At 42.3% G+C, this 15,804-nt stretch overlaps 1 protein-coding gene across 5 annotated transcripts in view; it reads right to left on the bottom strand.

Moving 5' to 3' along the window:
• The window catches only part of LOC126868371 (dipeptidase 1), a 76,336-nt gene extending 61,034 nt beyond the window's left edge, over window positions 1-15,302 (bottom strand). Inside the window, exons 1-2 of one of the 5 annotated variants that reach the window (XM_050623718.1) lie at window positions 15,135-15,302; window positions 12,026-14,156 (exon numbers count right to left, since the gene is read on the bottom strand). In XM_050623718.1, coding sequence (XP_050479675.1) covers window positions 12,026-12,150 — 125 coding nt within the window. In that variant the 5' untranslated portion in view covers window positions 12,151-14,156; window positions 15,135-15,302. Of the gene's footprint in view, window positions 1-12,025; window positions 14,157-15,004 lie in introns of all 5 variants that reach the window. The other 4 variants (XM_050623719.1, XM_050623721.1, XM_050623720.1 and 1 more) reach the window with 4 other exon arrangements.
• Between the last annotated feature and the right edge of the window lie 502 nt (window positions 15,303-15,804).

The raw sequence follows: 15,804 nt of genomic DNA on the forward strand, positions 1-15,804 counted from the left end.
GTACATCCGAGGGGTAAAAGCATCGAATTAATACCGAATCTACTTAGTCCGACATTCTGCTACACTTAACTCCTTTTCGTATATTTCGAGAACTAACGAATTAATTTTATTTTGATCTTATTCGTTACCACGTCAAATGTATTGCAATATGAAACATTCGACATTGCCTGCTCCAACTTCATTCTTGCAAAAGAATTAAATCGTTCAATAACAGACAAGTTACGAGGGAGAAAATTTCATAGTACCAGGTGGGAAGGGAATCAGTTGGCGATTTTTTCCAAGCTCCCGATTTCGCGTAAACCAGCGTCTAGCTGGCAGCGCATTAGCCGCTGGTTTTCTTCTATGCTTTAATTTGTTCGGCGATTAGCCGCAGACCCGTACTATTTCGGTGGTCGTCGCCGTGCGGCACGCCCGGAATCATAAAATTTAATCCAGCGTAAAATCCACCGGCTATACGGTAAAGTTAGTTACTGCCTTTTTAAAGTTGCCTCCTCTCGGATCCTCAGCAGACAACTGGCGTTTTTCCGCATCTTCCTCCACGGGTAATACCCGTAACATCGTAAAAATGTATTTTTGTAATCCTTTTTCTCGTCGTTCACTTCCTCTTACACACCTCCTAACAGCTGCGTTATCGACCATAAGTAATTGGACGCTTCCAAATCATCGCACATACGTAAATGATACCTCAAACGAAGCTTTTAAATCCAATTTTGGTCTCCGAACTTGTACGATCCTTAAACGTGTCCTTTTAACGTTGAGATCTTTGAATAATTGAAATGTATGTTTGCGATCGTATTCTATAAGATTAAACTATACGAACTGTTGGCCATTCATCGAAGATAGACGTGAAAATAGAACGATGCAGGTACATTCCTTGTATCGGTTACGATCAAGCAGAGTACACGTGTTTGATTTTAGTTGCAGGAAGAGGTAAAGAGTTAACGATAGGCGAAACGTATCGTAACTTTGAAATTGTAATAAAAATATTAACCTGTCGATCGTTCGTGCACGAGGTGTGCAAATACTAAAGGACGGTAGTGCATCTACGTATAGCGATTTAACGAAGCTATTACAGTTCGCGCGAGTGCCGGAATCGTGTATCGCCGTCGTTACCGTTACATCTGCGTGACATTATAGTGGTTATCATACCTGGCAAAGCTCGCTAAATGAATTACACACGGTTTTAATGGTGGTGATGTCACGCGTGTAACATAAATATTCGGTAATTACATCGTTTTGTTTAGCGGCACGTTAAATGGGATGACTTCTCTTCGCGTCATTTTTTTCCGCAATTCGTAAAACTTTCGGTCTCCTCGGAACGTTCAGTCGGAAGAACGACATTTGTTATTGTTGAGAATTGTGGATCTTAACTGCGAAAATAAAAGTAAAGGAACACTAAGGTTACACTTAGAATTGATATCAAATAGTTTTGGATTTATTTAATGAACGATTTCCAGGATCTTCGTCGATGTACATTTGCACGCGTCTCAGCACTATCTTTGTCTCACCATCTTCCATACCACATTACCAACGAAACATTACCACGCACACATATACTTCCACACATTCATATTCACATACGCGTGTCACTACTACGCAGCCAATCTAGTCTATCACACATGTACGTATCTCAATAGTTATATAGATCCTGGTTCAACACTTAAGATTTACAACACGCGCTAACGACGACACGGACCATGAATGCTATTTTTGAGAAGTGTTTTAGATCTATACGATGCTCAACTATCGTAACATTTCTGAACACGTTCCTAACTTTATTTTGTCTATCCTTGTTTATCTGTCTCATAGTAGACACGCGTACCTAGGGAGACAGTAGGATCGTGACACGACGTGAAGTTTTAAGTCACGTTTCGGAATCCGAGATCCATGATCCGATTTACGAGTACGAAGCCTCGGTAGCGTGGACTCGGTAAGACAGCATCGACGCCTTCGACTAACTCCGCGAAATCGAGTTACACGTTACAGCTACATTAACTCTGTCAGAAGTTGGTGTCTGTTCATGTGGTCGGTTTTACCGGTGTACGTATTACATATATATTGGTGGTAAACAGACGTGCAGGGTTCGTGGCCGCGTATCGTGGGCCGGTTATACCGAAAATTAACCTCTGTACGTAGCTTGCTATTTGCCTCTGGCGACCTCGTCGTCAGGTTGCCAAAGTAACTCTGTTTCCTGTTGTTCATCTAGTAAGCATCCCACTTTACCCTTCAACTTCGATAGATTAGGCGGTTAATCCTCTGGCTCGTGATTTAACGACAATTCTCGCGAAACGATTTCTGTCTGGTTGCGTTTCAATCGCGTTATCGCGTCGTAAGTCGTAAAGGAACGAGTCGGAGGACCACCGTGAACGATTTCCGTATCGTTTCCGCCGTGAAACGTGCTACTCGCGTTGAGAATCTGCATTATTCATAAAAAAAATGAACGCCACGGAAACTCCATCCACAACGGGTATTCATTCGACGAGACAGTCGCATCGGAAGATAATATCGCCTCGGTGAAGTTTCGCGGGCAGACCGCGCCAACCGAGGCGTCACGACGCGACGTCGTTCCAGTAGATTCGATAATAACGAAGAGCAGCGGATATAACGCGATCTTACGGTAACCGATTCCTTAGAATCTTCGCTTTTCTTACAAATTGGATTCGCTGGACGGTGCTAATAATTCGCCTCTCTGTCCCTGTTCTTTGCCTGCTATTCATCGCCGCTGGCGTACAATGCCCAAGCTTAAAGCCATAGATTCTTTCTGCAGGGAACTTCGATCGTTACCGCGGCTCTTCTTTTCCATTCGCTCGCCCCGCGGAACCGTTAACGAACGTTCGTTGATTCTCGGCTAAAGTTCCACGTAGTCGATGGTTTTGCACCGCTCGTTAATAAAATTAATTAGAACGACGTGGAACGAGTAACAAAGCCGCGTGACAGCAACTTTTGTAGCGACTTTGCGCTCGTCGAAAGAGCTGCCGCGCCGAACTTGCGTTAGGCATAGCGGCTTCACGCGATAATCTTGTTTCTTTTTTCACGTTGAAAATTATAACTAACGAGAGATTTATTTTCTTTTCGTGATGATGACGCAGCGAAGGAAGAGCAAGGGACAAAAGGGGGAGAAAAAAGAAAAGGAAGGGTCGGGGGTTTTGCAATTGGCCTTAGACGTCGTGATAACGAAAGATTGATCAGAGGACGTATTTTCTAACGCAAAGACAGCTCTGAGCTAATGTTGCAAAGCGTTTCAGGCTTTTCTAATCAGATTTTATATTAGAATGTTTTATAGGTATAAATAAAAAAGGATGCTATATAAAAATATGTAAATGGCGTGGAACAAATCAAATGAAAAAGTTATAACGCGAAAAAGAATATAAACCTTTTATATCGTTAAACTTTTATGTGTGATAATCCTGGAAAAGAGGTATATTACACAAATTTGAATACGCGCGTTGAACTGATATGACGAGTCAATTGATTTATGAGATGAAATAAAATCAAAATGAACTTCCTAGGATAATACACTGAATTTTTTATCACTCTTCGTCGGTATTTTATCGATAGAAACGGCGAACGTTTTTAAACCGGCTATCGTAATTGCATCGATCGTAAACCCGTTCTTGCATTATAGCATAGTAACCGCAAATCCTTTATTGTTCCCTACTTCGAATTTCTATTATATCTCTTCAATAAATCTTCGAATGAATCGTGTTACGTTCTTTTCTTATTTATATCCATGAAACGAATCGATACATTTTGACTGGAAGAACCTTAAATAGTTTAATATATTTTGGTATCCTTTTGTTGATAATTCGGTAACGAGAATGGAACGATTATCGCCAGATTTTACACGTAGATTTTACACGAAATTTTTAGGTCGATACGACGTGGAACGAAGTCACGTGTGAAAATTTAAACTTCCCTCGACATTATTACATCGGCTGAATTAACGGACGGATGGAAAGGGCTAGTGGCAAAAGGCGCACGCTTATATTTCACATTGGTCGTTATCGTGGAAACGACTGGCGTTTGCACACGATCTTTAAATGGAACCGAAGCAGACGCCTTGGCGAACCAGTGGACACGCCCGCCAGCTATCCGAATGAAATTGAACGGAGAGAACTCGTGTGTCGATACGGAACAACCGGTGCAGCGCGGCGGTTGTTTCCTTCTGGAGGAATCGGGTTTATCACAGAGTGAGCAGATTTTTTAAATTAAACTCGTAAAAAATTCATTGCACCTACACCGGGATAGTTTTGTTTAATTTCACGCAAATAATATTCAATTATTCAATTTCTCTATGAAAGATATAGAATATCATGAAAATAATATTCGCAATATCTACAAGACACATGATACATACAGCGATTGCAAAAGTATTGTTCGTATTTTTCAATGAAACGTTTCTTTGCATCTTTTTCTATATTTCAATTGTTTTCTACTTACATCAGATTTTATATTTCATTTTGATGGTGTCTAATGTTTGTGCGAATATTCGTACATGCTTAGACTTAATCGATTAATATGATACAATGTTGTGCAAACCAATACAAACCAAGACAATACATAGTTCTACCTTTGCTGTTTGCGTTGACTAATTTAACTATTTGCTGTTCGCAACTCTTGCAGTTGATGGAGCAACTTCTTTGCACACGTAAGATCGCTCAGATTCTTACAATCGCTGTCGCTGATCTTATTAATCGTTTGCTTAGAACATTTAATATCGTATTGGAGTTTTTCTTTCTATTAGAACGTCCGGAAAGTTTCTTTCGTTTTATGAGGAAATAATAGACGCACAACGTTTTTTGTCTTATATTATTTTGTCGAATTACGTACGATCCATTTTGTTCTGTCGAGATAAACACCGTGACATTTCACAGACTTGGTTTCACCTTTGTATGAAGGTGCACTGTTGTAAAAAACACGTTTGCGAAAGAAAGACACTTTTCGGACGACCTAATATCTGCCGATGTGTGCAGAATAAAAGAAAAACTTGCTACCTATGGACACGTGTAAGTCGACATCTAGACATGCACTTTTTACTGCATTGATTATATCGATGTCGATGTGTGACACTTCGTGAAATTTCTGACTGTAAGTCCTAACTTCGTGTTCGAGGATTTGTCGTTGTGACAGGTATACAATGGACGAATCATTGTTTTTACCACTCTGCGATTAGTCAATCAAAATCTTAAGGGTATAAGAGTCGGTCGTAAATTCTTCTCGAGGTGTCTTCTATGGACAAAACGAGGAGATCTCGCGCGAAAAAGAAGCCATTGTTTCGAATCGAAAGCGAGATACCTTCGTCGATAGACTTGGCAGACTTCCTTCAGTCGGAAAAACAATTCGAAAACTGTCTTATTGTTCTCAAGGTAGCGCTCCTTACCGCCTGAAGGTAACGAAAGGTGTTGCTCTTCTATAGGTACCACCGATGGTGGTATCCATTTGAATTTCTTTTTTTTTTTTTGTTACTCGAACGAGAGAAATGAAAAAGAGAGGAATAAAGAAAGAGGGAGCGAGAGCTCCTCGTCAATTTCCTAATTTCCTTTCGTCTGGAAACTGGAGCGGCGAAGCATCGCGAATACACTGGCAGAAAATCGTTTCAAATCGACACACGAATGATTTGAAGTGGATTGAAAGTGCACCGAAAGTAAATCGAGCTTCGAACGTTTCTCCGGTAAGGACGAGAGGATGGTAGAAAGAAAGAGACAGGAAGGAGAGAAAGGAAAAGGGAAAAGAGGTTTCTGCACGGGTCACGTATGAGTATCGGCTCCTTAAACTAGAACGACCGCTTTTAACGAATAAATTTCTACTTCGGGGAAAAAAAGCTCGCGTGAGTCTGCGAATATTCGGCTTGCACTCTGATCTCCACGTACACGATAGGTAACCACACTTGAAATACAGCGCTTTGCAAAGCCTCGCTACGATGCACAACCGAATGAGAGGATTTATAGCGTATGCATATTCTTCGTCTTTCTTTCTTCTTTTTCTCTTTCTTCTTCTTCGAGTGGAACGTTGGCACGCGCGAGCCACATGCTAGAAGAAACCTTCGATTGCATTACGATGGCACTTTCCACGTAGCTTCCGGAAACCGAGAAAATTTCTCTTCCATAGCGAGCCGATATTATCGTACGTCGAGTAGTCTCACGTGTCGCGGTCTCGATAATCTTTCTCTATGGCTATTGCGATCGTTATCATTGCGTCGCGGACCGCATTCTTTCCGAATACGGTTACGATCACGTCGAGTGCAGTCGAGAATATCAAATCGCGTATGTGCCCTCTTCCGATCCTTACCGGGCAAAGACTGCATAATGAGGTCTGTATCTCTTTCGAGACATTGCCGCGCTCTATCGTTGATTTATCTTCTGAACGCAAATTTTAGTAGGAATCGATGAACCTCAGGTTGTAGAAGTTTAAATCATTCACGCATTAGCGGTATAAGAGAAATAACGAGGTCATAAAATTTATCAAGTTGGAAAGTACACGGCTCGTAAAGTAAAAGCGCAGTTCGAACGCGGAAACAGGAATTTGATAAGACATACACATGCAATAGGAGATAATAAGGTGTTCGAGTACTTGTCAGGAGCGAACGTTGTTAATTTGTTATTATCAGAATTAATTTTTCCTCTGTAGTTTGGTTAATTAAGATTAATATTTCAGCCGTAATACTTGTCATATAGTGATTACTACGAAGCAGAAAAGAAGACAGGGGATTTTACCGCGTAATTTTAGTGAAAAATTGAAAGCAAACGTCAGAAGCCGTATCGATCAGCTTCAATAACGTCGCAATATTACTTTTAAATATTTCCTTTGTTTAAATATTTTCTTAATTTATATAGAAGCAAATAATTCGTCTTTAAGTAATCGAGCATTAATTATATATCGGATACCAAAATTGAAAAATCTGTGAGAAGTAGAGTTGATCGACTTCGCTTATATATAACTTGATAAACTATATTTACAACTTGAAATCCAATTTGCATTTTTAAGCTCGTACTACTTACGGCTAGATCAATCCACGTATACATATTTAAGGGATTAATTTATATTCTCTTCCATTAAAAAAAAAAAAAAAAAAAAGATAAACAAGGTAAACTCGGACCTATATCCGGGCTTCGACAGGCATATAGGCGTTCCTCCATCCACTTTCGTCGATTCTGCGCGAACTTGGCCAACTCCGCGACGACCTAAATCTCCTTTTCTGCTTTTAAGCTTCAAGCATCATCCTGGACGCTACTTGCACCCTGTTCTGCATGTACGTTATCCATGTGCTTATATATTTATGCGCCTTTGAGCGGATACGACCGTACGTCGACGCGATAAACTCGCAACTTTGAACTCTGTTAGTATCACGTGCTCTAGAAGAATGATAATGTTCAACGACTAGCTTTCACTCGTTCGGACTATATTACTCTTTGTCGTGGGATTCTTCGTGCGCGATCCTCTACGATTTCAATCTTCACGATCAAAGTCACCGATTAGGTCGAACTTACTTCATGACTCAAGGTAAAGACTTGTTGCTCCGCGGTATAAAAGATCTCTGTCACTTTGTCTTCTGTTAAAACTCTTCAGAAAGATCTTAATCTGCTCACTGTTCATTAAAACGACGAAACTTGAGAAAAAGTTGCCTTACACGCAGATTTTCTATATTATAATTATCATGTTTCGTTTTATAAAGGAAATATAGAAATAGTTGCTACGAACAACATTTACGTCAATTATGCATAAATTTCAGGTTTTTGAAATATACTTGGGAAGGAAATTTTGATCTGAGAAATCAGCTACGTCTCGTATTTCCTTTTTAATAGACGAAGACAGGATTTTTGATCTGTTGGATTAAAAAAAGTTCTGTTGGCTAGGAAAGTGTCTAAAGTGTTGAATATTTCAATGTCAGCTATCCAGTAACATCACAAAACAAATGATAAAACACATGGACCTATAAATTATTAATATTTATCTCTTGATCCATCGTGCCGTAGATGTTGAAACAAGTAATTCGATACAACGGTTACAAATCTTAACAGCGCAGCGAAAGAGTTCAATTTTGGTTAATAGCGTCGGTGCAAATTTGGAAAATTATTGGAATTTTTGTGAGAACCTCGCGAGCCTTTCGCTCAAGTCGAATATCTGAAACGACCGAAACGTCTATGGTCCGTAGTCTCTTAGTGCATACGTTCTTTCTCTCGAAAAGAACATTTGAAAAGGGTTGTGACGTGGAAACCGCTTTGCACCCTTTCCTTTCCCAGTGGAAGACCAGTGGTCCACCTTTTGCGGTCTAGCGGCACGGAATGGCCTAGGTAATTAAATATTTCCGCACGGCAATGAACGTTATAAACAGAGTCGTTGAACGACGTAATTACAAGCTGCTGTCCAAGCGAGTTATCAGGTTCGCAGAGGAATATTTTCCGCGTTTCCGGTGAAAAAACGAGTCCGCTTTCGTTCACCAAACAGTTGTCGGACCGCGGTTTAATAGGCGTACAAGCAACCAGCGATAATTACGGAGCTTAAACATTTCGCAGAAGAAAGCAACGTTCGTGAATTTTTGTCCGGCCTGTTCTGGCTCCTTGGCTCGTACGCGAATTGTCGCCACTCGAACGCTCGTTTGTGTACGTTTTAATTGAATATCTGATGCGGAAACACGGTAATAATAACCCTGATGAAAAAAAATATTTTGTCCTTTTTATCGAAGAGCGAGATGAAAACGTAGAGAACAGTCACCGGAGATTTGCCGCATATATATTTTTTTTTTTAATGAAGCGAAACACAACCGTCGACTCTTTGTTTCCGCGTACGTTCCTCGCATACGAACGAAAAAGCTCGGCCACGATACGCGAATTGGCCAGTCGCGAAAATTCCGACGAACGGTTTCATCCATTTTTACGGTTTCGCGAACAACAGGGCGATGCTCATCGTGCGATTGTTACGTAAGCCCTTGTGAACTCTTTTCGTGGCCTTTGCCGAGGAAAAATGCAAACTATTATACAGGGCACAATAGGCTCGACGAGGCTTTCACTCGTTATCGGTAACGAATCGCCTTCGGGTCGTCGACAATCGGCGAAATCGTTCGTGTTCCATTTCCTCCCGTGGTGGTATCCTTTTATAGAGACGATACGTCCGAGGACTTCTCGAATTTCTATCGCGACCCAGGGGATGAAAGACTCTCTCCTTGCCCATGGTCGACAGGGCTGACGGAGAGAAGACCGTAATTTGCACCAACAAAAGAATCATTCTTTCTCTCGTCTTTACCACGATTCGTTGGCTTATTTTTGACAGGTCGCTAGAAACGTCGTTGCACGACAGTGACAGATCTATACTTTGAGGAAAAAAAGCATACATCGATAGAGGGTTCGATAGTCGGCCCGACTATGTCTCGACTCTAAGTGCAAAGCAACTCGAAAGAATTTTTATTGCTTTGTAATTGTTTCTACGTTTACAAATGCACCACACCGTGGAAAGAACGAAAACTCCCGTTGGTTGTTCGAAGCAGAGGGGATCTTTGCCTGGTTTCGATGGATCATTCGAGTGAAATTTTACGACGACGAGGGATCGTTGTTGCTTTTCGATTCGAGAGGCTATCGAGTGGTGAGAGACATCGATAGAGTCGCGTGCCAACGAAATACGCAAAGGCAGGCGTTGGGACGTGTACGAATGGAAGTAGCGAAAGGAGACGCGAGGCATTGTTTCACAGCCACGAGAAGTGGAAATTCGTATCTACTTCGAAGTAACTTGAGAAAGTGGAAGACCAATAGCCACTGGCCATCCTCGAGATAAATTTCATCCTGCTTTTATTCCTTTCACACCTTGCGTTCTCCTTCTTCGCCGCCTCTCTTCAATCGCTTCGCCACTTCCCTTTTCTCTTTCTTCCTTCATTAACGTCTTTTCTTTCGCACTCGTAAAACTTTCTCATTACCTCTGAGAAAACACGCGACTCTCGAGTTTCTTCGAATCGAATCGCGGCTCTTCTTCCCTTCAGAGGAGATAAAGGAACGATTTTAAGTCGCATCGTCATTAAATATCTTCGCCAATACTATTTTCATATTCCATCCTTTCATCGCTTGTACGTTCTTGTCCGCGTGTTTGTTCGTACGCGGTGAACGGACGTTGCGCATTGAGCGCGAGTTGTTGCAGCGTGTTAGGTTTTCGCGGTCGATCGTATCAAAAACCGCGTCGTGTCATCGTTTCTTTTGTCATCGGCGAGTTTCTGCGAAACTCTGGCGCACGTTTGTTGCTGAAATTTTAGCGTAACGAATTTTACATCGCGCCAACGAAAAACAATTTGCTCCTCTATTTTCCCGCGAGGAAGTTACTGCGGTTGCTCGCGCGTTTTTCCTTTTCATTGTTCGGCAAAATTCATCAATTTGGAGAAACAAGAAAAAGTAGAGACGAGTTGATCAAAAAAACCGAACGATAGAAATATGTGACGTGGAAAATAAACTTTCGTCGACTGATTCGATTTCGTGGATGGCAACGATGTATGGCTACGAAATTGAGAAACGATTCGTTTGTGGAATCCAAGGAAAGTTTGGCCCTCCGTAGAGAGATGGAAAAGCAAGCGTTTTCGGACGATTCGACGCTCGATCGCAAATTGGACAGGACACACGGACGACGTTCCTTTCAAGCTTAATTCCGGTGTAATTAGAGGCATGCTTCGGCTATAGAATGTCGTCCATGCGCGTCGTTACGACGACATTGTTCTCCGCTGGCTATAAATTCGTACCTTGCGATGCTTCAATAGAGCACTCGAGTTAACGATTACACTAGAGTTTTCAGTTATTCATTAAAATTTCAACAATTTTATGAGACGCACGCCAAAAATTCAAGTACCAAGGGCTGGAGAGGTGGAACGGGTCTTTGCAGATTCTACAGGCAACGTTAGCATCCCTAAACGCGAACTCGCTTATGTATACCTCGTTTTAAATTCCACTTGCAATCGTTTCACTACGATCGAATCACGCTGTTTCATGATATACAGGATAACTCAGGTGTTCACACAGAACGGTGTTAGAATATTATGCAAATAAAAGTTAGAGGATGTTACATAAATCGTCGACTCGTAAGTGCTTTGTTAAAAACTCATAATTAGAACGCAGATGCTTGTGTAGATTCACATTTCTACTTATTAATTTAATTAAGGAAATGAAATGTAGGTAGATGTTTGTTTCTTTAGATATTTTTTTAGGTATTTTTCCATGTTCTATGTATTCTATATATTTCTCGAATTTTTATATTTTCTATAAAGCCATAAATATTCGCAATTTAATTGTAACAAAAATATGAAATGAGAACGAACTGACATTTTATTCGATAAAGCATAAAAACAGATTGGCGATGTTCAAGTTATTCCCGTTTTAAATTGTCGCCCATTCTTATAAATGGTTGACGTCTGTGACAAATTTAATTTATTACATCACGAACTTCTTATCGATTTCCTTTAATTTCACCGAATGCATTACAAATTCATTACATTAATCCTTGACGCGTACCAATTTTTGCCTCGTAATAAATTTTCTTCCGAATGATTAAACAATCGTTCTATTTAAAATAATCCACCATTTAGGCATACATTACTAGCATACTCGGTTCTCGTTGACATATTCATCGTTCAGATAAAATAATTAATAATCACGTACTATATAACGTTCACTATTCGCTATATTAAAAAGAAAGTCAGCTTAATTCCATATGTCGTATTTCTATCTATAAAATCTATACTGACCTACATTTATGTGATTTTCTTCTCGTCTTTCTATTTAGTACTACTTTCTAGTGAAACTTTGTGTAAACTCCTAAAAACCTACAGATCCCAAGCTTTGTCGTTCTCCCTTTCTCCGTTAAATTGGCAAATCCCAAGATCGAACCTCAAAATCCTCCAATCTTTATTTACAGAAACTAGCATTGTTTCGCAAGAAAAGCTACCTGCGTATGGTACAGAGCTGTCGATTTTAAATTGCGTCTTTCTCTTTCTCTTTTTTATAGTAAAAAATTTATAGATCATAAAATTGTAATCTTAGAGCAATTTCCTTTTACTCACCCGTCTATCAATGGCACGTCTCTGAGAATTCTGCGAGCTGCCGCGAGACGATCTCCTGCGTGGGCAGCGAGCAAAATCCTCGTCAGTAGCTGACCAAGGACCATCACGCCCACCACCATCCTCATCCTCCTCCTCGCTGGACCCGCAGCTCTTCCTTACTAATGTCCTCATGCCATCACCGTCGGCTGACCGGCTCACCCGCAGGATATCCCTCCTAACAACGATTCTACAATTTCCCGTTTGTCGTGTTCGGCCCCTTTTCACTCGGACGTTACCGTTTTCTCACCCTTCTTACTCGTCACGATTCATTCTCGCGGAACTCGTCGGCAGTAGAACGTAACTCTCAGCGAACACGAAATTTCCAATCGTCCAGTTACAGATCCGAGAACGTCGTCTGAATTCCGTTCTATTATCGTCGCACTAACCTTTTACTACAGCGTTCTTGACAGTTGCAGATCATAAGGTCTTTTTCTTCTTAAATTTCTGTTTGTCCTCTGGGCATTTACGTTCGTACATCTTTGTAGATTCCTGTGGGTTATCGTTCGGTTAACAAACTTTCTTAGCGAGTCTTTTGTTGGTTCAACTACGCGGTCGTTGTTGATAAACTTTTTATGTCACCGTTATTTAACTTTGTTCTCGGTACTCGATACTTCAGTTAAAAAAGTTCCACGAATCGTTTATTCTGCTTCTTTCTCTGCTCGCATTTCTGGCGGCGTTTTAGCATTGTCTTTTTTTTTTATACAACCACCAGCGTACTGTCCTCTTCTTATCTTTACGTCCGCTCGCCACAGGATGCGCGTCGACTGCTTTTAATTTCCCCGCAGTGGCGCGGCCCCGATAGGAATGCACTTTTTAACGAAAAGTTTCAACCCGTGGTTCAACGATGATGCGCGTTTATCGAATTTTTCTTACTTAACTGATCACCTCGTTCCATCGGCATCTCGAATCTTTATATAAAGATCTCGAAAATCGTAGCCAATTCCTTCCTTTCACAGACATTCAACCACCAATTTTCCTTCCTATAATCGCCACACCGAATCACCTTTCGAAGCTCGTCCCCATCGATCGGCTCAGTTCTTCATGGTCCTCGAGAGGTTATAAAGAGCTTGATGGAATCAGGTAACCGCCCTTTCGGAGGCTACAATTTGCACAGTGCCTGCTTCGACGACCAGATCTCGGCTTTTGGTCAGAATCTCGGCCTAGGGCGAGAATGTTGCGAGGAAATTGAACTGTTCCCGCGGAAACACTTGGCGGCGACTGTTTGCTAATTACGTTGAAGCACGTTGGGGACTCGAGGGTCTTGACTCTGTCCAAATTATTTGGTCTCGCGAATTCACGATGAGTATCTCCAGCTCGTTACCACGAACCACGCGACTCGCGATGATCTTCGTGATTTTATTTTTTAAAACACTGTCAGTCATTGGCCGTTGTCGTCGAACACCGCGTGATTACCACGAGTGCGCTAAAGGATGAAAATTAATTAGCAGCGTGAAAAGATGGGCAGGCAAGGCAGAGGCGAAACGTACAGCCGGCTGGTCGAACAGGTCGAGCGTGAAAAACTCGTTTTGCTCGATCGTCTTCTTTTTGGGAATTGGGTGGAACCGGTGTTCCCGGACGGTACGGTGATGTACGATCCGTGTCCCTTTAACGTTGTCGGATCGAACCACGCTCCCGTGCGGTCTTTTTCATTTGCGACCGCCGCGCGGTCATCTGCACGCACTGGTGATACTTCATGATCGTCGACGGTATCGCGGTCCACTGTCACAGACCTCGATCGTAAATCTGTCCCAATTAATTCGGTACTCGATTAAGTCTCGCGATTAATTACGCAATCTCCGAGTTAGGGGAGGATGGTTTCCTCCTGTTTGCGTGTTGCACTATCTCTCTCTCTCTCTCTCTCTTTCTCTCCCTCTCTCTCTGTCTCTCCTTCTCCCTCTATCTCGATCAGGCCGCCTATCTTTCTGGTTCAGCCAACACCAGTAGCGAATGATGGATCGTCCAATCCGACGCGGATACCTTTTTTCCAGTCTCTTTGATTGCGTCCGCGTGCACGATCTTCTCTCTCATGAGGTTTTCCACGCGACCGAACGAACGATCGTTCCGCAGAGGCTTCCAGTCGAACGATGCATTACTGCAATCCGAGGATGGAAAAAAAGAGTTGAGGGTCGAAACACGCGAGGATTTTATCGTTTGACGCTTTTGAAATTTTGTCACTCTCTCTCTCTTTCTCTCTCTCTCTCTCTCTTTCACACCCTCTCTCTGTCGCTCGCTCTATTTCGATTCGTTGATTCTGAAGGAATCTAATCGCTCTCAAAGGCAATTACCACGTAGCCGCGTTTTTTCGTACGGTATCACAGAGTATGAATCCGATTAACAATTGAACGGCTTAGAGGAACGCGATGGAAACAGGCGACGCCGTTTGCAACGAGGCTGTTAACGTCGACTGCGACTAATGAGTTAGCCTGTTCATAATTATCGGCATACATGGTCGTATAGTTTCGTAACCGGTTATCAGCGTGATACACGATATTTATCTGTATGACAGGTGATTAATTAGCGCTAACGGCGTTAACGATCACGCCCTTTGATCCTCCTTCACAAGGTGACCAATGATCTCGTGGCTCGTCTAGCTTCCCAACATTCATCCTTCGCCGTGAATTTTTAAATAATTTTTAAATAACGCGAGATCACTCTGCTTTACGATTTACAAACGACCGAAATCCAGCCGATGAAACTACGAAGCTTCCCCGATCACAATTTCAATTAACAATCGTTCTACTTCAATTGCTAATCGGAAGCATTTTCTCGTTAATTTCCGATTAGTTCTTCGTCGCGCGTGAACCACTTGCAATGGAGCATCATCGTTCGAGCGGAGAACAAGCGTGACTCGTAAAAAACAATGCTCGCTATTGCGTACCGTGTAAAATTACTAGTAGCAGAGAAAGAGAGAGAGAGAGAAAGAGAGATAAAGAGAAGTACAAAAATTCTGGTTGCGGCGAAAGCGCGTGTGAAAGTTCTGCGGAAAACTTGTTCGCGAAACTTTGGACCGCAATCGGGAACGGAAGTTTCGCCGCGTAAATCGTTGGGAAAACGGAAGCACGGACAGTACCGGTATAAGATCGAAACTTTCACTGGAGAACCTTTTGTTTCCGGTGCGCGTCGCGTCGTTGATCCTCTTGCAAGGGGTCTGTGAGAGGGTGTTAGCACGGCGTCCAAGTCACGCGGCCCCGATCACTGGTTGTTCGCGGTCCGGAGTTGAAGACCCGACTGATGGAAACGTACGCAGAAACTCGGTATAGCCGAGGGCGCAGGCGCTCCCGTACCTCTCTACGATCGTCCTCTCTTCCATTGAGATCCGCTCCCCTATCTCTCTGCCTTCTCTTCCGGAACCCGCTATCCCCTTCGACACTTCGTATTCCGATCCCACGTATTCCTCTGTTTGCCGGCCGTCTGCATATAGGCACATCGGTCGACGAACGCGCGATCTGCCAAGCTTTTTCGAATCGTTTCTAATCGGAGCATTCTTTTAAGTATACTCTCGTTCGTAAGTATTAAGACACCTGCCGATCTCGTACGAAACGCGACTGTTGCGTCGCGAATCCTCGCACGAGCAGCTCGTTATTCGCAGCTTTTGATACAGCAGAAAAGTAAGAGCGAACTGTACGATTGCTAAAGAACTTTGTTGTGTAATTATAACGCGCGATCTGGCATGCTTTTTTGAGTAGATTTCAGCCTTCGTTCGTCCTTTTACGTACGCTTCCGCTTACGAGCGTTAGGAC

This window comes from Bombus huntii, chromosome 8 (assembly GCF_024542735.1).
Source record: "Bombus huntii isolate Logan2020A chromosome 8, iyBomHunt1.1, whole genome shotgun sequence".
NCBI lineage: Eukaryota > Metazoa > Arthropoda > Insecta > Hymenoptera > Apidae > Bombus > Bombus huntii.